Below are 21,134 nucleotides of genomic sequence, written 5' to 3'. Positions count from 1 at the left end.
TCAATCCAGTAGAGCAGCTTTGGGATGTGGAACGGGAGATTCTCATCATGGATGTGCAGTCGACCAGTGTGCAGCAAATGTACGTAGCTATGGAGGAGTGTTTTCAACACCTTGTTGAATCTATGACATCAAGAATTAGGGCAGTTTTGAAGGCAAAAGAGGTCCAACCTGGTATTAGTTAAGTGAACCTAGTAAGGTGGCTGGTGAGTATAGTGAGCATTTTTAAATCATGTCATGATGCAAAACTTAAATCCGCAAGAGGGTGTGTGTGTGTATCACATACCATACTTTTTACTTTAGTACATTTATTTATTGGAAGTTAGTTGCATTTTATAATATAAAAAAGAAATCCTCTGCACACAATTATTTATTAAACCATTGTTTTAGGAGTCTATTCAGCTCCACCAAAAAAAGATATTGCAGATGGCATGCTTCTGACTTTTTTTTATTTTTTATTTTTTTTTATTATTATTATTATTGTACAGCCATGACTAAGCATTCAGTAAGAGGCTCTACATCACTGATTTGTTTAGTAGTGGGTTTTTTTTCTTCTCTCCCTTGAAAGATTAGAGACCAAGGCCTTACTGAATCAAAAGGCCATGGCTTTAGGTTTCAATCACAGAGACTGAACAAGTTCAGACAGGCTGTCAGGGAGTAGAGGAGGTTGCACATTGCTGTCTCATCTCAAACTGTACCAAAGATGTCATGTGTATACAGCAACATCCTTGTCTTTATTATTCAGCCTGCTAGCCTCGAGCAGTTCTGGGAACTCACAATATACATTTCTGCCCTCAAGGTGATTGTTACATCGTCAGCAGGCATCAGTATGTGTGCATGTCCTTTTCTCTTCAAATGAAGGGTCAGATATTTATGGGTTTCTTTACATCTCAGATGACCTTCAGCAGAGTTTTGTTTCATTAAAGTTAATTATTGTTCGTGTTTAGCATTTTGTGGGAAGGAATTATAAGTGCCCCTCGCTTGTTGGGATGGGCTCCAGCTTCCCTGCAACCCTGAACTGAATCTAGCGGTACAAAAAATGAATGAATGAAATGGAATTATAAGGCTTTTTGCTTTTTTGATTTAACAAAAACAAAACATAAAAAACTTTTATTAGGCCGCAAATAAAAAATATGTGTTTTGTTATCTTCTGTTTTTGGTAGCTTCAGTGTTTGCTTTGTGTGTAAATGAGAATAAGAAGACTTGTAAAACTTTATAAAGTTGGTTAATACAAAAGTGAAAGTCTGTGTTGTGAAGAGCTTAAGAATTTGTCACAATTTGCACTTTTTAAAGGTTTATTGATTCTATTTTTATGTAATACCTCTGAGATACTTATTTATTTCTACAGACGTCAGCACTGTATTTGTGTATTCTGGCAAAGATGCAGTGTCCAGAGGGTTTTAAGCAACACGTCTGTGACTTCATCAACTTCTTCATCGGGATAAAACAACAAAATACTTCTAAAAAGAAAGCCTTTTAAACTCCTGACTCTTTAAAGCTTCAAGTAAAAACATTCTCACATGCGTGACCTCTTGTGATCTGGTGTTATTTCCTGACTCTTTTAAACTCGTAGCCACTGACAGAAAATCTCATCCGTGTGGGGAACAAACATGGACTTAGAACTCCTAGAGTGCACTATTTTTTTCACTTAAGATGTAACATCGCTTCTCATTTTTAGTTTTCACAACTGTTTTTTTCCCATTGCTGCAGCAGATATTAACCAAACAGAGGAGCTGGATGCTTTCTGGGAACCATACACTTTTTGTTCATTGCTTCTGTGACATAAAGAAAAAATAAAATAAAAAAAAATCTCTTTTGATAAAAATGTTGCAGATATTTGAATGAAATTCCCAATCACTGCTTATGTTCCTAAGACGTTCCAGTGAGTGTGAGACTACCTGGACTATTATTTTATAATGCAGTTTATTAGGGTTTAAATGTCAAAGATAAATGTTTTATGTGTTAACTGAGTTTAAAAGCCTTCTGTCTGAATCAGGTGATAAAGTCAGAATGTTTCAGTATTAATATATTTATTAAAATGCAGTGAAAACATCATAAATCACAGTTTCTGATGATCTGATTGAATAGTTTCATCTCTAAATTTCATTAGTGTTACTCAAAAGTACATTTTGAACCTTGAAAGTACCCAAGTCATTCATGCGTGGCCATGGGCTTTGCTTCCACACACACGCTCCATTTCACAGTGAATGTTTCATTTGGATGTGATCATTAGCACAGAGTTAAAGCAGTTCCACAACTGTTAGGACCATCTGCTGTCAGTCAACAATACAGTGGAAACCTGGCTCGAATTGCCTTTTTCTTTGTCCCACTTGTCACCAGTATGTGAGTTTTTGTGTTGGGGGTTGAGATGCAACACATGTTGAACATCCTGTCTTCAGTGTGGCAAAGGTGAGATTAATTCATAAACATTTTTTGCAGAATGTAACATACTCTGCATTACATAAAACTGTAATAAATGTTAAAAAGAAACGTTAGGAATTACAAGAGGTGTCTGAAGGTGGTAAACTTGAGATTGTCATGCAAAGGAATCCAATTCTAATTCCATCGAAGCAAATGTTGCCCAACGACTTCTCACTTTTCAGCTGTTTATTCTCTAAAATACAAGGTTATGTAAGATATTATGGTTAGGTTAAATGATTAAAACACCATGATTTGGCTTTAGTATTAATAAATACATGGTTACAAGTTTGCATCAATGCTGTGCTGTATAAAACAACAGTTGACATAAAAATTTCACCTTTAACACCTTTTGTTTTCTCTCTCTTAAGCATTTCACAACCTTTCAAGTTTTTGGTTGTTTTTATATCCATTTTATTAGATTTTTTTATTTTATTTTAAATTAATAGTGGTCAGTGCTGTTTTACAATGTTTCACAAGAAACTTTTTTTTTTACTTTATTAAATCAAATGCATAACCTGTAATTCAAAAGCCATTTAAACACATTTTAAAAGAAATCTTAAAAATCTTCACTCTCCAAAAACCCTTTACCAGCATGTCAACAACTTAAACTGAAGACCAGTGTTGAGAATATGAATCCCAACACTACTTGTTTTAGCATCCCTAATCAGTTATAATCTCTTATTAATTATAATCTAATTAATCCTATTATTTCTTCTGTCTGTAATGTTAAAAAGAAGGTAAGGTTTTAATTTAATCTCTCCTGGAAAGATGGTGAACAATGGTGGAAAATTTGAAGAAAATGTTGTGTTGCGCCCCCTGCTGGTGGGTTTGAAAACTCATTTGACTGCTCAGGGTGAGTAGCATTGCATATTTATTTTCTTGAATAAGGTTAATATTGTGAGTCAACATACACCTGATCTACACCCTGATATAATAAACCAAAGTAGATCAAATAAAATTACGCAAAATGACATGAGATCAATGTTTGATGTATGCAGGCATCTTTAAAGGTTTACTTAATATTAATTATATTTCTGCTTAATGAGACTTTGTGCCCTATTTATGAAATAATATTAAACAATTGCTTTATATTTTAGAACTTTTAGCCTCTTTTTAAAGACATCACTCTTACCATATCAGCTTGTCCGTTGTCTGACATTTTATAGACAAGGTGACTCCTGCAGGGTGCCGCTGTGCCCCAGCTGTTCTCATCTCTGCATCACATCCAGTCTTTCTGACACTTAACAGAAATCAGGCAGTTGATTTGGGTGCAAATAAGAGGTTCGGTATAAAGTTAAATGAAAATAGGTGGAAAAATTATTCATTATTTGCTGTTTTGTAACGTTTGCAAAGTTAAACACTTAAAATTATTTAAAGAAAGAAAAACAATGCATAAAGGAAAAGCAGCTACCTGTTCAGTAATTATGCTTTTATTAAGCCATGTGAGCCTGAGAGGAACAATACATTTAAACTGTTTAAATAAATGATGTTCTTGCACATTTGCATAACCTAAATACAGAAAATAAGGCATTATGAACCAGACTTGTCTTTAACTTCTCAACATAATATTAAATAAGTTGTTTTGTTTTTTTTCCTTTGAATAAAAAGCACATCCTCATGTTTTTTGTTAATACCACATGTTGTATATAACTATAAAACTAACAGAGAAAAAACACATGGGAAATTTCGGAAGCTTAAAAAAAAAGAAAATCTGAAGATTTCCATTTGTTTTCACTATTTAAAAATATAGACACAAAAATAATGCTACTCAGAATAATGTGACTCAAATGTACACCCCAGGAGTTTTACATGTTCGACATACAAGCAAAATCCAACTACAAAGTTCACATTCACACTGATTCATGTCTCTGTTTTTGTGATAAATCATATTCAACAACGTAAAAGTTTTATCTGTCTCTCTACAGAGTAAAGTAGCTGCTTCCTCCTGTTCTGATGACTATTTAAATAAGAATATGCACATACTGCTGCAACTATCCTCTAAAGTAATAATTGTTCCCAACTTCAAAGCAACATCTTTTTGACAAACATAATTAAAATTCAGAGCTCTCCATACTGAGACAAGAAAGAACCTCTATTTATCATTGGCAAGTGGCATTGATTAAAACCATCATCAATGCAAATTAAACTTTAGTTCTATTGCTTTAGGCACCAGCAACATTTAGTTGCATGTATTAGTGTACAGTAGTGGCTTTTTCTGCAGGGCCCCCTTTTTATTGGCCTGTCCCCAGTTGGGGAAAAACTGTTGTATAGCAAAATAAGATCATTAAAATGTAATTTTTGGTCTATTCATGACGTGTCATGTTCAGTGAATGCGGTAACATAGTGACTCCCAGTGGGATCTAGGAGATCTGAAAAAGTTCCCAGTCCAAACAAAGATTTCTCTGCCTTTAAGCTGAAGGTGTGTATGATTTAAGGCTTTACGACTTTCTTTTTAATAGGCAAAATTAGTGTGATGCTTTTACTGGTTCATATCACATAAAACTCATCGTGTGCATTTTGGATTGTTTGTTTTTTGAGTAAATGGAAATAGTGATAAGTGTATTTTAAAGTTTTGCAGGCTGTTTAAGCTCTAACGTGTGGGATTCTGTGACACCTAGCAATGCAACCACCTCCTACTTACCACCAAATTAAGGAAAGAGTTAATGTCTTTTTTGTCTCTTCTGGACAGCTGTAGCAACAGTGTGGTGCAACACAGCCCAGCGGCAAAGATGTAAGACAAATGACCATATTTTAATGCCAGTAGATCAGTTGTGTAAATCAGCTTCTTTTTTTTTCTTCTTCTTCTTTTTTTGCTTAGATATGAAATGCAAACTTGTGTTTTTTTCCTCATTATTCTACAATACTGTCAGTTCAATGTTACATTGTTTAGTTTCTGTCTTTTGAGACAGTGTGAAGGGATTTTTCCCTGATTTTCTTAACTAAAATTTTAATTAACAAAATAATTAAAAGTAAAATTAATCATTATGTACCAAATGCTTACAAATGTGTTTTTGTTGTTTCAGATTTGAACTAAGCTGGCCACATTTCTTCATATATTTAATACAATAATGTCATGATGGGGGTTATTAAAACAAACCAGCCCGTAGAATACATATTAACTCTACTTTTTTCTAATTTTTTCCCCACATATTTCAGTATAGGGATATATACATACATGTGTGTGAATTATGGGATATGTATGTTTACTGTAATGCGTGGCTGGACTGACAAAGAAAACAAACGTTGTGCGGCTACAGACTGGAAAGCATTTTGAAGTGTCCTCACATCCTTACCTTCTAAGAACCATTTGTAAACTTTTTAACCAGATAAAAAAATCTGACATTGTTAATATAAGCAGACACGACTCCTTGGATCGTCTACTTTTTAAATTTAATATTTATGATCTATTTAAGATATTTTCTTTTATTATCTTCATATCTGAAGCATTAAAGTCTCTGCACTCTTATCCAGGATGCACTTCGGAGTCATTGTTGAGTGTTTGTTTCAGCTTTTGTTTAAGATGAGGATTGAATAATAATCTGATGACTTATCAGAAAACTGATAAGTCATCAGATTATTAGTAGTAAAATAGTAATTTAGTCTAAATATGATATCCTTTTTTGTTTTTTAGTTTTATAACTAGTCTAACCAAACAAAATAGATCAATTTCTTATGTTCCTGTGTTTCACCCACATTTCTTCTGATTAACACTGCTTCACAACGTGAGACAAACCTCACAGTCAGACATTTTGATCTCTAACCTCTCCCTAATTCCCTGTGATCCACACAGCTGTTGCTCAGCAGCATCCTGCAGCTTCATGTGCGTCATTCAAGCAGCTTGTGTTGGCTGCGGCTCCCCCTCCAATCTCCTCTGCTGCCTGCCGAAGAGTCTGATTTCAATCTTTTCAATCTCTTTAGTCATATGTTGGGATCTCCCTCCAGCTTCGTGAGGTCAGTGCCCGTACCCATGAACATGCTGCGTCCTCTCTCCAGTCGGCTCTTCTTGTCTGTGAGCCGGAAAGCCTCCATGAACTCATCAATGTCAATGCTGCCATCATGGTTGCTGTCGATGGTGACAGCCAGGTCGGAGATGGCCTCATCCGTGATCTCCATCTTTAGGTAGACGCTCAGAAGCTTCCAGGTTTGCCGGAAGTCCTCCATGGTGATGAAACCTGAGGAGAAAGAGGAGACTAGAGGTTAGGACATTCACAGGGGGATGGAAATAATAGATAAAAGAAAAAGACAAAAAAAAAAAAAAAAAAAAAAGGGAGATACAGCTCAAGATAAAAGTGTGTCAGTGTGTGGGCGTGTGTGATCCAAAGCGGGGGAAGCACCAGTAGATCAGTAGGTTAATCCTCATCAGGATTCAGGAGGCTGTAATATGCTGAGCCCTCTTTAACACAGTGCAGGTGGATTACCAGTGGGTGAGCTCAAGAGACGTCATTTAAACCCAAAACACTCCTGACACCATATGTTTTATGCAAAAGGCCAAACTTCTGTCTCGATTTATTGCATTCTGATGCAGGTCTTATGGTTTCTCTGCATCTTCATACGACACAAACCACAGGGAAGTTAAAGGACTTGAGGGAGCAACATTTGTTGTCCATGAAAAGTTAAAAGAAGCATGCAAGCACTTCGCTCTGCTATTATTTACCTGAGTTGTCAGTGTCTACAATCCTGAAGATGGTCTCCAAAGTGGAGCGATGGCGGTACAACGTTTCCAGTAGACTCTGCTCAATGTGCTGCATGAGGATAGACGCACAGTTAGAGGGAAGGAGAGGAGAAAAACTGTTTACACACAAGTGATGTAATGAAATAAAAACACTACAGAGACACAATTATAAAACCTAAAGCAATTATATTCTTGCTAATTAGTAGGCTGAATCCCCTCTGAGATGCTGCACATTTAATGTAATTCAGTTCTGCCCTGGTCGTATGGTTTGCTTTCTATCTATTATGTAAAAGGAGTTTTGTGTGAAATAAAACCTGCGACTGAAAGCCAAACATTCCTTTAGGCAGCACAGGAAAAATTAACGATTCATTCTTTAATTAATGCAGAGACTTTGGTGGAGCTCTTCCAGTACTTTGGACAGAGCATGTGCAAATCTTTCAGCTTCACACATACATTTATGCATACGAAGATGTTTAAATAACACCTTTGATGGCCATCCTGAGGATAAGGTTGCTGGTAACACACCTTGTGACCTTTTGAGCTACAAAGCTAATTTGCTGGTTTAGGTAACACCACAGAACTATAATCTACTGGCAAACAGAGGAGAGCATTCTGCTGGTGGAGCCCTCACAGGTGTAAAACCTAAAACTCTAAAGCACCTGCGTTAAAAACAACTTGTTAGGAGACAGTAATAAAATAAAAGAAATAGTTTCCACCTAAACCTTATGCTTTAATTTAGTGAGAAAGAATTTTGCTGACTGAGCAAAATGTAAATATGCTAGTCAACTTGATTTATTTGGGTTACTGTCCAACTAGATTTTTAAGGGTAAATATAACATATTAACCAAGGATCTGATCTGATTTTCTTGTGCCATTTAAACTGTTATGATAGGAGTATGAGGTACCTAATTTACTAGGGTAGTTACAGCTACTTTTTAAAATACCCCAATCACATAAATCAATTGCGCTGATCCAACAAGACAAAGTTAAGTTCATTCATCAGAGATTAAATTTTATCATGTTTTCTTCCTCCTTATTACCAGCTCACAGTCTATTTCTGGCCATTTCATTGAAAAAATCTAACTTTTGTCAATCATAAACCAACAATTAATTATGCTTTCTGAAATGTTGAGACGGAAGCCTGATTTATTCATACTCTCATACTATCAGCTGTATTTTAAATTTCTTTAAAATATCATAAATCACAAGTATTTCTTTGAACCATCTCAATCCACTTAAGGCAGGGTTGATGCATCCTTACGTCTGCGTTGGGCTCCTTGATGGCGAGCTCATTGAACCACTCATAGTAGTCGATCATGCCATCACTGGTCTTGCACGTGACCAGCTGAAAACGAAGCATCCTCCAGGGCAAATTGAGGTGCATCACACTCTCCACTGCAGTGGCCCAGTCGGTCAAAGACACTAAACCTGACAGAGGTGAAAGTTTATTATCATTATGGCATTTGTTTCAAGTGCAAGTAACATGTTGCTCTCTGCAGGGTTTGTAACTGCCATTTTTTCACTAGTTTTATTTAACTTGAATAAAAAAACACTCTTTTCCATTGTGTTCTTAAATATATCATCTTTGTCCATAGGCATTGTTTCCGAGAGAGTTATATGTTTGCATGAGATGTATTTTCTTTGTAACTCACACAGCTGTTCTGTCTGAATAAAATAAAAATAATGAAAGGGTTTCAGTTCAAGTTTCTGTGAAACTCTGAATCCTGTGCTGCAACGCCCACAATATCCTGAATGGGTATTATAATGTCGCACACAAGACACAAAAGTGTCTGCTCATATTTCTCCCCAGCCAAACACTGTCATATGAGAACAACAGGGATAAAGAGAGCCACACAATAGATCTGCCGCAACACCTGATCTGCTGAGGACCGAACTGATCCATGAGACTCACGCTACACTCACCTGTGTTCTCGCTGTCAAACTTTTTGAAGGCACAGATGAGGTCAGACTTGTGCGCAAAAAGCTGCTCTCGCAGGACTTTGAGGGCCGAGCGCTCGGTTCGCCCAATACTGTGATGACATAAAGCAACACAACACCGTGGACAATACTGTTTAATACACTGTACATCAGAAAAGGGGCAAAATCATCATCCCTACTATTTCCATACTTTTGCATTTTTCTTGGACTTCCTTTCATATGATAAAAACATCCTTTACTGTAAACTGTTTTAGAAGATGATTTTGATTTGTTGAACTCAGATAATACACATTTATCTGGGTGGAAACACTAAAGTTTAAACTCTTCCCACACTAATCAGACCCTTCAACAGAACAGTTTACTTTAGAACAATTAAACCAAAAAAAGCAAAGGAAAAGGAGGAAGAAGGAAAAGATATTTTGTTGTATTTTATCTAATAAAAGTAGAGTTTGGTTTGGTCTCTTCAGTGTGTCAGACTGTGTCTGAAGCAAAGTTTGAGTTTTCAGCAATAAGTGGAGAATTAGGTTTGGACCTGGAAGTTAGACATTTGACCTCTCACCTGCTAATTGCTGGGATAGGCTCAAGCTTCCCCTGTGACCCTGAAGTGGAATAAACAGTATGGAAATAAAATAGGGATGGATTCAAAGTAATATACTTTAGCAATTGAGAAAACCTAAATGCTGAAACTGAAAATGTTTAATCCAGTTAAAAGAAACTGAGCTCAGCTGCTTCCATAATGTCACAATGTCTCAGTATTAAAAAAAACTTAGTGTATTATAAGGGCTAATTTTTTCTGGGTTTTTTTTTTTGTGTGTGTGTGTACTTTTTACATATTTCTATGTGATGAACTAAAACAAACGATTATAAACGATTTTAACATTAACTCGCATCATTCTATCACAACAAATTAATGCTCAAATAACTGCTTATAGATCCCAACTTGCAGGTCTCTTGATTTTTAAACAGTTATTATGAATAATTTGTGTTACTGATTACTGATTTCGAATAACACAGTTATGTGTTTAATGTCAAAGTACATATACTGTATGTCTGTACATACGGGGAAAATGTTATGATTATGGGTTTTGTGAGTGTCTAAAGTACAACTTTGTGTGCAGACATGTGGATTTTATCACTGCTGATGCAGGACATAAGCATGTTTATATGTACTTTGGAAATGGGAGATAAGAGAGAAGAACTGGACATGTGGCAGTTTGTTGTTTTCTCCTTTACATTTAGATTTTTGTTTTTTAAATATTATCATTGCTAACAATAAATTAGCTCTATGCTTATAAAATGACATGATGTAGAGGAGGGGTCATTGTCATGTGGGTTTTCAGTGTTTCCCTGCTTCAACACACCTGACTCAAATTAAATGGATCGAACAGCCAATGAATTTCTGCACAATGAATCAGTAACTTGAGTCAAGTCTGTTGGAGCAGGGTTACATGAAAAACCTGCGGGATTGTGGCCCTCAAGCTCTGCACAAGTCTGCTAATTAAAAATTGATTTGAATCAGGTGTGTTGCAGCAGGGAAACCTGCAGGACACCAGCCCTCGAGGACCAGAACTAAGGATCCATGCTCTATGTGGTATGTTTTTGATTTGTTTTTGTTTTTCATTTTTAATTTTATAAACCAGTTTTCTGATGGAAAAAAGTAATACTCTAATTTAATTAAAACAAACAAACCTTTAATTGACAATTTTTTATTTTGTCAGATTAACTGATAATAAAAACTTAAGTAAAATAGATCACATGGTTGAGGACGAATCATTTTTGGTAGGCTCTCATACCTTTGTCTCGCAGTAAGCTCTCTGGTCATACTGCTGGCCTGGTACTGAATCACATAAGGCACAAGGTCTGGGCCCAACTTCAGATAGGCCCCTCTGTTGCTCCCCACATCATAGTAATTAGAGGCAGAGAACAGTGTGAGGACCTGAATCAAATGGACCAGAACAAATGTTTAAACACATCAGTACACCTCTTTATGTGATGAACCAAGGCGTGAACTTTACCTTCCGGTTGTGACAGAACTCATAACCTTCCTGTTTGCACTCATGGGAGCGGATGATGAGCTGCAGGTTATGTCTGTTTAGGAAGTCCTCGGTTATGTCGGGGCCCCAGTAGCAGCCCCCACCCCGCACCTCGTTTGGTATGCAGCCGTTCTGAATCATTGGGTCACTCCAGAGCAGATCCAGGATCTGGTGGCACCAAAGAATTACAGCTATCATCAATCAAAAATAAAATAAACACATCCGACAGTAGGTAAATAATTTTTAATGCATGTTAAGCAGCTACCACATACAAACATCTCTCACTTTACTGAGCATGTTATTTGATAAGTTTTCAATAACGCAAATGATATGATATGATACGCAAAATGTAGAAAAAGACTAATCCCAAAACATTACCCAGTTAATGGCATTTGTCCCAATAATGAGTCACCAGAGACGAAATTCTCATTTAAAAACTAATCTTTCATCTCAATCCAGCTTTTTTTGGAACATCACCGCCACCGATTAGTGAGGATTACCTGGAAGTGTGACACCACTAGCAAACTTTGTATTGCACCATGGATGGACGTACTATATAAGGCGTGAAGATGAAGTAAGTGGCCAACCAACTTAACATGTTGCATTTAAGACTCCATTTTCATGCAGATGCAGTTCACCTTTGCACAGGAAGTTTTCCACATTCTGCTACGTTTTAGACTTGCCTTAAAACACATTTTACAGCTTGTGCTTAAGGTGGTACCGGCCAGTCTGAAATGAAGATGGAGGTCACGGTGGAGAGATTATACCGTGGATTACAGCATTTGAAGACACAGCTCATGCTGGTTACAAAGTATATCAGTTGAGGCTGACGCAAGGCTGACTTACAAAGGTCGTGACTCCTGAAAAAAACACGTAACCTGCATAAACATCTTAGGTGGAGTGCTGACAGGCTGCCAAACAGCAAACAAACAAGTCAGTCACTTGAACAGGGAAAGCTCAGCTGCAACCTGGACATCTGGCATCATTTCATATCAGCTTTTTAATGTCTAAAGACCACAAGAAGCTAACTTGAAAAACACTACTGTAAAGTTTACTAGTTTTATCTGTACGAAGGATGAAATGAACTTTTAAAGCCCAACTACAAGAAACTTAATCTAAAATAATCAGGTTTCTCCTAATCCTGTATTACCAAACTCAGAAGCACCTAAGAAGCACACAGCTAAATCCAGAGCTAATATCTTAAATAACACAAGTTGTTTGAAAAACTAAAAATATATAAAAAAAAATTGGACTTAGATTCTTCAAATACTGGCAGGATACTCATGGGCTAACATTTTGGTGATTTATTTTCTTTAGGTTACCTGAATCAATGAGAGATTTGAATTACGTGCAGCATAAAATAATGAACAAGTGTAAAGTTAAACTTTACATAATTGGTATCAGGGATTCTGTTGATTAAGCAAATCTGAGATAGTCTTTAAAAAAGCAGCTGATAATGAATACAAATAAGATTCATTTTAATTAATTGGCTCTAAGCAATTAAAGGCAATGTAGACACATAACGAGTAACAGATTTTGTAGCTGGTGGCTGTATCTCAGTAGAAAGTAAACACACACATTGTTTAAAAAAAAGGTCATGTCTTTTACTGTTGGGATACATCATGGTTTTAAAGACAGTTAGATGAAAGAAAGTAATAAGGAAAGGGTCAAAGAGAACTGAGCTGCAATTTGAACAAAGATGTTCAATAGATTATCAACACACAGTAAGACTTTTATTTTTCTGCTACTCAAATACTTTAAGGTAATTTTACTCAGTTAGGAGCTTTCCTTAACAAAAGAGACTATTTGACAAAACTCCAATCTCAAAAAGGTGGAGAAACAAAAGAATTACTTTTATCTTGGGGAATATCACCTCTGGGAAGATGGCGGTAAGTTGTGTAAGTTTATCGTTTGACTGTAAACAGCTGGTGAGTCAGGTTGCTCTAATCTTTACCAGGTCAGATGTGATTTGCAAAGTTATTTCCATGCCTGTAAAGTCTTATTTCAAACAAGCAAAAACTATCTCAAGCCAGAATACAAACACAGCTGAAGTTTTGGGTTTTCCACAATATGGTTTTCTTTCACCTTTTCGTATTCTAAATGCGCTGTTATGTGTTTTTTGTTTTTACACTGGACAAATTAAAGTTAATGAGTCATATAACTGTGAACAGATAGCAGGTGTATCATAGTATCTTAAAAAAAACATTCAGCTCCCTCACCTGCTTCCACTCCTCATTGACCCCATCACTGTTGACAGAGTCATTGGATGCAGACAGAATTTCCTTATCAGATTTGCCGACTGTTGAGTGAAACACGGATCGTGTCCTGCTGGGGCTCCTCTGCTCCTCCTCATCATTCACTTTGATGCGGCTGGAGAAGTCTTGCAGCGAGCGGTTGTGAAAGCAGTCCCGGGTTCCTATGGGTTTTGTATGCGTCAGGGAGGCCCGACGAATGTAGAGCTTGTTGGTGTTCCAGACGTCATCATCCATGTCGATGGATGTCCCAGTAGAGGTCTGGTTCTTCTTCTTTGGAGGCCTGAGCGCAGAGACGTACTGCGGGGAAAACAGAGGAGAACACAGATGTGAAAGACTGTAAAAAATCCCACTTTGCTCAGGTTGTCACATAATGTTCCTCACACTGTGTCTGTCCAGTTTGGCCAGGACGCTGAGTTCGGTGGTATCGGAGATGCCTCCATGGAGGACCAGCACCTTCTGGTCGATCACTGTTGCCAATGGCAACCAGCTGAAAATTTTCTGCAGTAGTTTCAGTATCCGTTTGCCGTGTATCTGAGGTGAAACAAGAGGCAATCAGAAGAGAATATGTTTTAGGTTTTTTTCTTAATTTGAAATGCATTTGTTCTTAGTGCTGTGTAACATCCATGTGGAAGACTGGTGTATGAGACAGGTAGACAGGTGTTCCCACACTATCTTTTACAGTGTGTGGATGATTTTCATGACTATTTCCAATGGCTAAACAACTTTTCAGCAATTTTTATATCTCTAGTTGATTTATCGAATAGTCTTATGTTTTATGAGATATCTTTTGTCTTTATTAATTATCTGTGTTAGATTAAGAATTAATAATCAAAAACTGACACATTTTTAATAGACTTCTTTATTAATTGGCTGCTGCAGCATGTAGTTCCAGTCTGATACGCTGACAGTGACATTAATGCTGCTTGAATGCAGGATTTGGTCAAATCCAGCATACAAGCATGACATGATTCTGGAAAACTGAATATTCCTCTGCAGGTCTTTGGGCCTGTTTGCCTTCCCTGACTCGTCAGGAGCCAGATGTCCTGCAGTGATCTGGTTTAATGACCTCAAATCCGCTTAGCTGCCAGGAGGAGTGACTGGTTTTGTGAGGGGAGGAAAGCAGACTATGTCAAGTTTTCCTGGGAACATGGTGGTGACTATAACACATTAAGGTTATTTTTATGAGCACGTATGAGGTAGGTCTGTGTTTTCGAGGTATGATGGCAGTAGGTTCGCAGAAACCTACCTTGTACTTTGTTAACACCTCCTTTGTGAAGCCATACCTGTAAGGGTCAGAAAAACATGTAAGGAAGAAGGGTTTAGACATGAGTTTGCTGGCACTTTTGGGTTCATGTTTAATTTTCACCTCAGATTTATTATATGGTCTTCGTGGTTTCCTCTGTTGAGGTAGACGTCACATGGATAAATAAGCAGGAATGAAAACAGGATGAGGAGGATCTCGATGGAGTCTTTCCCTCGGTCCACAAAGTCTCCATTAAATACATAGGGCTTCTCAAGAGACGGCATCCCATTCTGAGGGGACAATCCACAGTATAAATGTAAACAAGTGATATGTTTCTCTAGCTGCATGATTGAACTACAAAATAAACAATCGTTCACATATGTTCAGTCAGGTTACCATGTGAAGAATACAGCCTTTAATTCAAATTTCAACAGCTTTACTGTGACTTGCACCAATACAAACTGCTTAATTTTTCAGTTTTTAGACTACAGGACTGCTAGATTTAAATGCTAGAGAAGAATAATTTCATGTCAGCCATTTCAGTGTCTCTAACTTGAAAGATAAACAACTCAAACTAAAAACAAAACAAAAAAAAAATAGAATTTTTAGATCTAACCTTATAGAAAATCAGCAGCAGGTCCTCTAGCTGTCCATGCAAGTCGCCTGTAAATTAGATCAAAAATAAATGTTTTTTATACATATTCATGAATACATAAAACAGATATGAATACAACTTGGGACAGTCCACATGTCCATACAGAAATTACAAGGGCTGCAAATAACAGCAACAATATTCTTAGCTTTTTATTCCATCCATCCATTCATCCATCCATCCATCCATCCATCCATCCATCCATCCATGCGTGCATGCATGCTTTTTTCAGTGCATGGTGATTGATTGAGATGCTGGAGCCTATCCCAGCTGCTGCTAGGAGAGATACACCCTGGATGAGTCACCAGTCCATCAAAGGGCCAACACAGAGAGACAAACAACCACACCTACTTGTACTCACTGCTAGAGACAATTTAGAGACACCAATTAATTTAACATCTAAGTTTTTGGACTGTGGGAGGAAGCTGGAGGATACTGGAGACAACAAGCAAACAGCCATGGTTTAAACCACCACCATGCAGAAAGATAGAAATATCAATCACAATTTCACAACTGCCTCTCGCCTGATAACTGCAGCTTCCCCACAATCCTGAATTGCAATAAGAAGTATAAAAAAATAATTAATGAATTTAACAGTTTGTTATAACAACAAACTAAAAGTTTATTTCAGTTCTGATGATAAAAAAATATTCACAATTTGGAGGCTGGAACCAAAATATTTTAGGCTTATAAACTTTAAATGGTTTGTTTCAGGTCTATGCTTCAAACCTCTACTCTAATTCACTCTTCCTCTGTCATCATCTACCAAATATCAACATAAAGACCATAATTCTTCTTCTTTTTTTAATCTCACCACAGATGGTGATTTCTTTGCTGTTGCAGGTGGAGATGCGGTTGATATTTGGCAACATGCGAAGCAGCTTCCATGTCTCCAGGAGCAGCTGGAGGACGTAACGCGAGTGCAGCTGCTACTGAGAGAGAGACTGGTTAGCAAGAAAGTCACAGACACCGAGACAAACACGAATAAAACCATTTTGCTGTTTGCATCAACATTTGCCACCAGTAACTGACACTTATTTCGCTACATACGACTACACTTAAACTGATTCAAATCTGTAAAGAAAGACATATAAAAGGACTCCAGCTGGCTTTTACCTTGAATTGTGATATGAATCATGAATTGTCATTTAGCTTCATGTTTTGGTCCAGTTTTTGCTATTTAATATGTCGTCATCATATTGCTGCCAGATTTAGATAATTCTCAGTTTAATAGCACATTTTTGGCTCATTTGGTTCACATTGTATCTGCTTGTTGCCATTCTATGTCACTCTGTGGACATTATGCATCCAACCATAGCTATTTTGAAGCTCATTGTGGTCATTTAGCACGACTTTGTGGTTCTTCAGGAGGGATTCCAAGGCGTTCCCAAACAAGCAGAGACATAAAGTCTTTCCAGAAGGTCTTGGGTCTCTCATAAGGCCTACACTCATGTGTTCCCGGTATGTTCCAGGAACATACTAGGAACACGTCCAGAAGGCATCTTGACCAGATGCTTTAAATATCTTGTGGTTGTTTTGTGTTTGGATATGAATTTCTTAAATAAAACCTAGAGTCTGTAATAACTCCCTGATCCTTTTAGATTAATTTTGCAATCACACAGTGCAGAGAACTGCTGAATGAATGCACATTGCATGGCTGTGCACCTACTTTCTTTTTCCTGAAGGCCTCCAACAGACCGACCACCTGCTCTACTGTCAGAGGAAAGGTGAGATGAGGCCCTGAGTAAACTTCTGGCACCTCAATGTTCTTGTAGCAGAAGTATCTCTCCCATTCTGCATCCCGACAAATATCGTTCTCTCTGAAGATGTGTGAGATCAGATTTCCTGGAAGATCAACACAGGTCAAGCTCAGAGCTCATTTTCATGGAGGAGAAACAAATCTGAATGAGTGCAGAAATCTTACGTTCACTGCTGGATGGTGTGAAATTATCCATGAGATAGCCCAAAAAATTATAAAGCTGCATGGGGAAGAGACATAATGGTTGAAGTTCTGCTTTTACTCCTCAGCCTTTTTTTCAGAACCAGATTGGATGGTGTGTGGCAGCCTCTCACCTTGATCTGGGCCTGTTCTCCAGAGTATTCGATAGACTGAAAGATGTTCCAGGTGTATCTCCGTCTCATTTCTGTGCGGGCGACATACTGCCGGTACCATCGCTGAATCAGAACAGCAGCTCTTATGGCTAAAACATGGAGCCCAAACATGAGAATATTAGAAAATACATAACTGGAGCAACAGATTACGAGTGGAACTACATCATGCTATCTGCAGGTGGGTACAAAGAAATTATGTTGCTGTTGATGCCAAGTGTTGTTCTCAGACAGTTTGACTTTAAAAGATGGTGGCCACATTGTAGGTTGTGTGTTTGAATTTAGAAACATACATAATGCACACAGGAAACATTTACAGGATTACTATTCTGCTATTTTATCCTAAATGATTTGGATTGATATAAATTTAATTAAGAGCTAGCAAAACATTTTAAAGGCTTTCAAATTTGCTTTGCACATCATCAGGAGCAAGAAGGTGACTAACACTTTGTTTTGTCACTTTTCATTCAGAAAGTAATGTTTAAAATCTACTGTGCATCTCATACCTTTAGTTTTTTTTCTGATGAATAAGCTAGATTATAGAATGTGCATCTCATACCTTTAGTTTTTTTTCTGATGAATAAGCTAGATTATAGAATGCACAATACAAAAATTCAGTTAAATCATAAAGACCAAAACAATAAAGCAGAATAAAAATTTATAAAACAACCAACTAGAAAACATAAAAAAAGCTTAATTGTAAAAAAAGTCTGTGTTTATTTATATACCCTAACCAATTCCAAGAATAAACAATCAAATTCTAACAAAAATTCAGTGTAAACTAATCTTTACCTGGGTAAACCTCAGCTGTCCAAGTGCAAGTGAATGCATCATGTCATGTACTTCTATATAACTATAAATATAACCATAATGCAGCATTTATAGACGCGTTGCACCAATTGTCTGTGTGGGTGATCTTTGATCAGACTGTTTACATTTAATGAATTAAACATAAAAGTAAAAAAACCACCAGATGTGATGACCTTAAAGTTAATCAACCAATAATGCTGAAAAAACATTAATAAAACTTGTGAAGCAAGTTTTTCTCATCGTAAAAGTTAAGTGTTTGTGCAGCAGTGATTAAAACAATACAAAGCAGGATGATCCAAAGTAAAACCATTGTTGATGAAAAGAATATTATTCATTAGTTGAATTTTTTTTTTTACACATGTTGCTTTAAATTGTACATTAAATTAGTTATAATAATTACATCACTATTTCTGAAAATCTGCAACCTTTTTTAAAGGCCTTATTTACATGTGTCACCCTTTTCTAGATGCACCCCTGATGAGCTCAACATGTAAACAGAAATACAGCCATTTGAAAAATTGGAGTACTCTGCAACACATTTTTGGGGTATTCTAAACTTGTTGTGTTTACTTTTAATAATGTTTTGTGACATTTGACAAAACGTTTTGTAAAATGTTGTCTTTGCATCTTATATGATTTAACTCATTTTCCTCCAGAGGACAGTCAGGATTTTCCACCACTGAGTCAAATCAAAACACAAGATTGGAGGTTCTGTCTAACATCTGGCTAACAGCAACAACACCAGCACAAACAAACAGCGTTAGGCACATGTGGCTTACTTGTGACGGCTTTTCGCAGGAAAGCGGAAAAATAACAAGACAAACAAAATCACAATTAGGCCACACAGATGGAGAATATAAACACATAGATGAAAGGAAGAAAGTGCTCCAGAAACAAACAGGTTTAATGTGAGTGATGTTGATTCATATGGAACATTGTTGTTACCTTTCCTTGAGTGTTTGTGGAAATGGTTGGACTTTGAGACACCACATCCCATGACTGTTCCTGTCCAAAGCACAGCAAAAATCAGCTAAAAGCTCTCAGATATCATGAACAGCAATGAGTAAATCAGCTAATAGATGTAAAGTTAGAACATGTATTTAAATGTCAATTATAGCTGACACTCCTAAAGAGTATAACTGGGGTGTGACACATCTCAAGTTACACCCATTTCAAAGCTGGTCTGCAACAAGCCCTGACCTCCAACTCATTCACACAGCAGCAGAGGGGCAGCATTTGGAGGGCATTTAGATTGTAATCTTGTTATCTGCTGGTTCACTCTTAACCTCTGTGATTAGCTTCAATCCTGCCAAACAGGACTGTTTTCTATGAACGCTTACATAAAGCGGTCTATGAGGAGCCAGGAAATATGTGGATAGCCTGAGGTTGGAAACCCAGAGAGGGCATTTTTAAATGTTAGCCTTTTGTTTAAGGTCAATAAATGTCTCAGAAATCTCACGTGGTTTAAATACTGAGAATTCGTTCTAATCAGTGTGAGATTTGCAGTGCTACCTTTGATCTATGCTTTTGTAGATGTCAAAATGTTTAGCAGCTGACCAAATTAATTAATCATGGGTGGTTTTCTGAAGAAAATCTTTCTTAAATGAGGATGTAGTTTATAACTACAAGGAAAGCCTGACATTGTAGCAACTAAACAGATGTGGACAAATACATTTTCAAACCAAAGATCTTTAAATCTGTAGTTTACTCACGTGGTCACCTTCTTTCTCCAGTAACCACTTCCAAAGTTATTTTGCTGTCTGCTTGCAGTTTCAGTGAGTATTTAAACAGCAATTTCCAGTGTTGCATCCTCCAGTAGTCCAACAGAATCAGGTAAAGAACTACAGGATATTAGTTAGTCCAGTCATTGTAGGTGGATGAATGGTAGTGGCAACTCACCACAGACGCCTCATGTATGAAGCTATCTTCACCGTCCAGCTCTTCTTCACCGTCCTGAAGCTTCTTTACTCTTTAGTACTTCTGTGTGATCGCATAATCAAAGCACCGAGTCACAAGTGGATTACTTGTGCTAATGACTTGATGCGACTAGACAGGTCTTTATGGTGGCAAGAAGGAGGCCAGCATCTGTTTTTGGAGGTGTTTTTGAATACGGGAACCAGAGTTGAAGTAAATATATAAGCTTGTTTGAAGGTATTGGAGCAAAAATTAAACTTTTCTTCCTGGAGGAATTTGTTATTTGTGAGATCTCAGTAGCTGGTAATATTTCTTAGTTTCACTGGAGCTGAATGTTTGTTAAAGTCTGGCTGAATTAACCTTTCCTGAAGTGAAGTATGATTTTAATATAAAATAATTAGCTGTTTTGTATCAATCAAAATGTCTTATTTATAAAGAATTGTAATTTTTTTTCCATCTTTTTAATGTTTTTTCTCTACATGAACTTCATAAAAAGTTAAGCCACAAAATAGCTCCTTGAGGAAATTCAAGAGGAAAAATTTATTTAACAGCTTAGATAAAAAGTAATTTTTCAGCAATGAATAAGATGTCATATTTTTATTTTAATTATGTATCCAGTCAAGTGAAGGATCAAAAAGTGTTTCAAATTCAGATAAAAGAAACTCACTGAAATGATTTTAAATGTTAATTAAGTCAGTTTAATTATCTGATTACAAGATTACCCAAATTCAACAGGCCAGAGTAAGTAACTTGTCCAAAGTATGAAAGATGCCCCAGAAACGGCCCCAGATACACAGCTCCCGTCTGGAACTGAACCAGGTTGTTATGGAGTCCAATATGAGGTTTAGAGTGGATTTATTTATTTATTTATTTTCTTCTCAGATTCATTGTTAACTCAAAAAAACCATTTACACAAGTGAAATTAAATGTAATAGTATTTACTGGGGTAGAACTGGAGTCAGTGCCAGGATACACCATTATCTGGCTACATGCACAAAGACACTTTGCAGTCGGGTTCACCTTTATTTGTTTAGCACATTTTCTGCAACAGCAGTTGCCAAAGTGCTGAACAATAGAACAACAAACACTC

At 36.9% G+C, this 21,134-nt stretch overlaps 1 protein-coding gene across 1 annotated transcript; it reads right to left on the bottom strand.

Moving 5' to 3' along the window:
- Positions 1–5,588: 5,588 nt before the first annotated feature.
- LOC121649581 (serine/threonine-protein phosphatase with EF-hands 2) lies at positions 5,589–19,887 on the bottom strand. The gene is made up of 17 exons (XM_042000523.1): positions 19,843–19,887; positions 19,076–19,135; positions 17,285–17,412; positions 17,136–17,190; positions 16,881–17,056; positions 16,026–16,140; positions 15,176–15,222; positions 14,683–14,849; positions 14,563–14,599; positions 13,698–13,847; positions 13,281–13,613; positions 11,044–11,229; positions 10,822–10,964; positions 9,014–9,120; positions 8,352–8,518; positions 7,073–7,160; positions 5,589–6,590 (listed from the first exon to the last, which is right to left on the bottom strand). Exons 2-17 carry the CDS (start codon positions 19,125–19,127, stop codon positions 6,337–6,339), a joined length of 2,205 nt encoding a protein of 734 aa, XP_041856457.1. The 5' UTR covers positions 19,128–19,135; positions 19,843–19,887; the 3' UTR covers positions 5,589–6,336.
- Between the last annotated feature and the right edge of the window lie 1,247 nt (positions 19,888–21,134).

The sequence above is a fragment of the Melanotaenia boesemani genome, chromosome 11 (genome assembly GCF_017639745.1).
Source record: "Melanotaenia boesemani isolate fMelBoe1 chromosome 11, fMelBoe1.pri, whole genome shotgun sequence".
Taxonomy (NCBI): Eukaryota; Metazoa; Chordata; class Actinopteri; order Atheriniformes; family Melanotaeniidae; genus Melanotaenia; species Melanotaenia boesemani.
The sequence above is the reverse complement of the archived record's forward strand: the minus strand, read 5'-3'. Positions and strand labels throughout refer to the sequence as shown.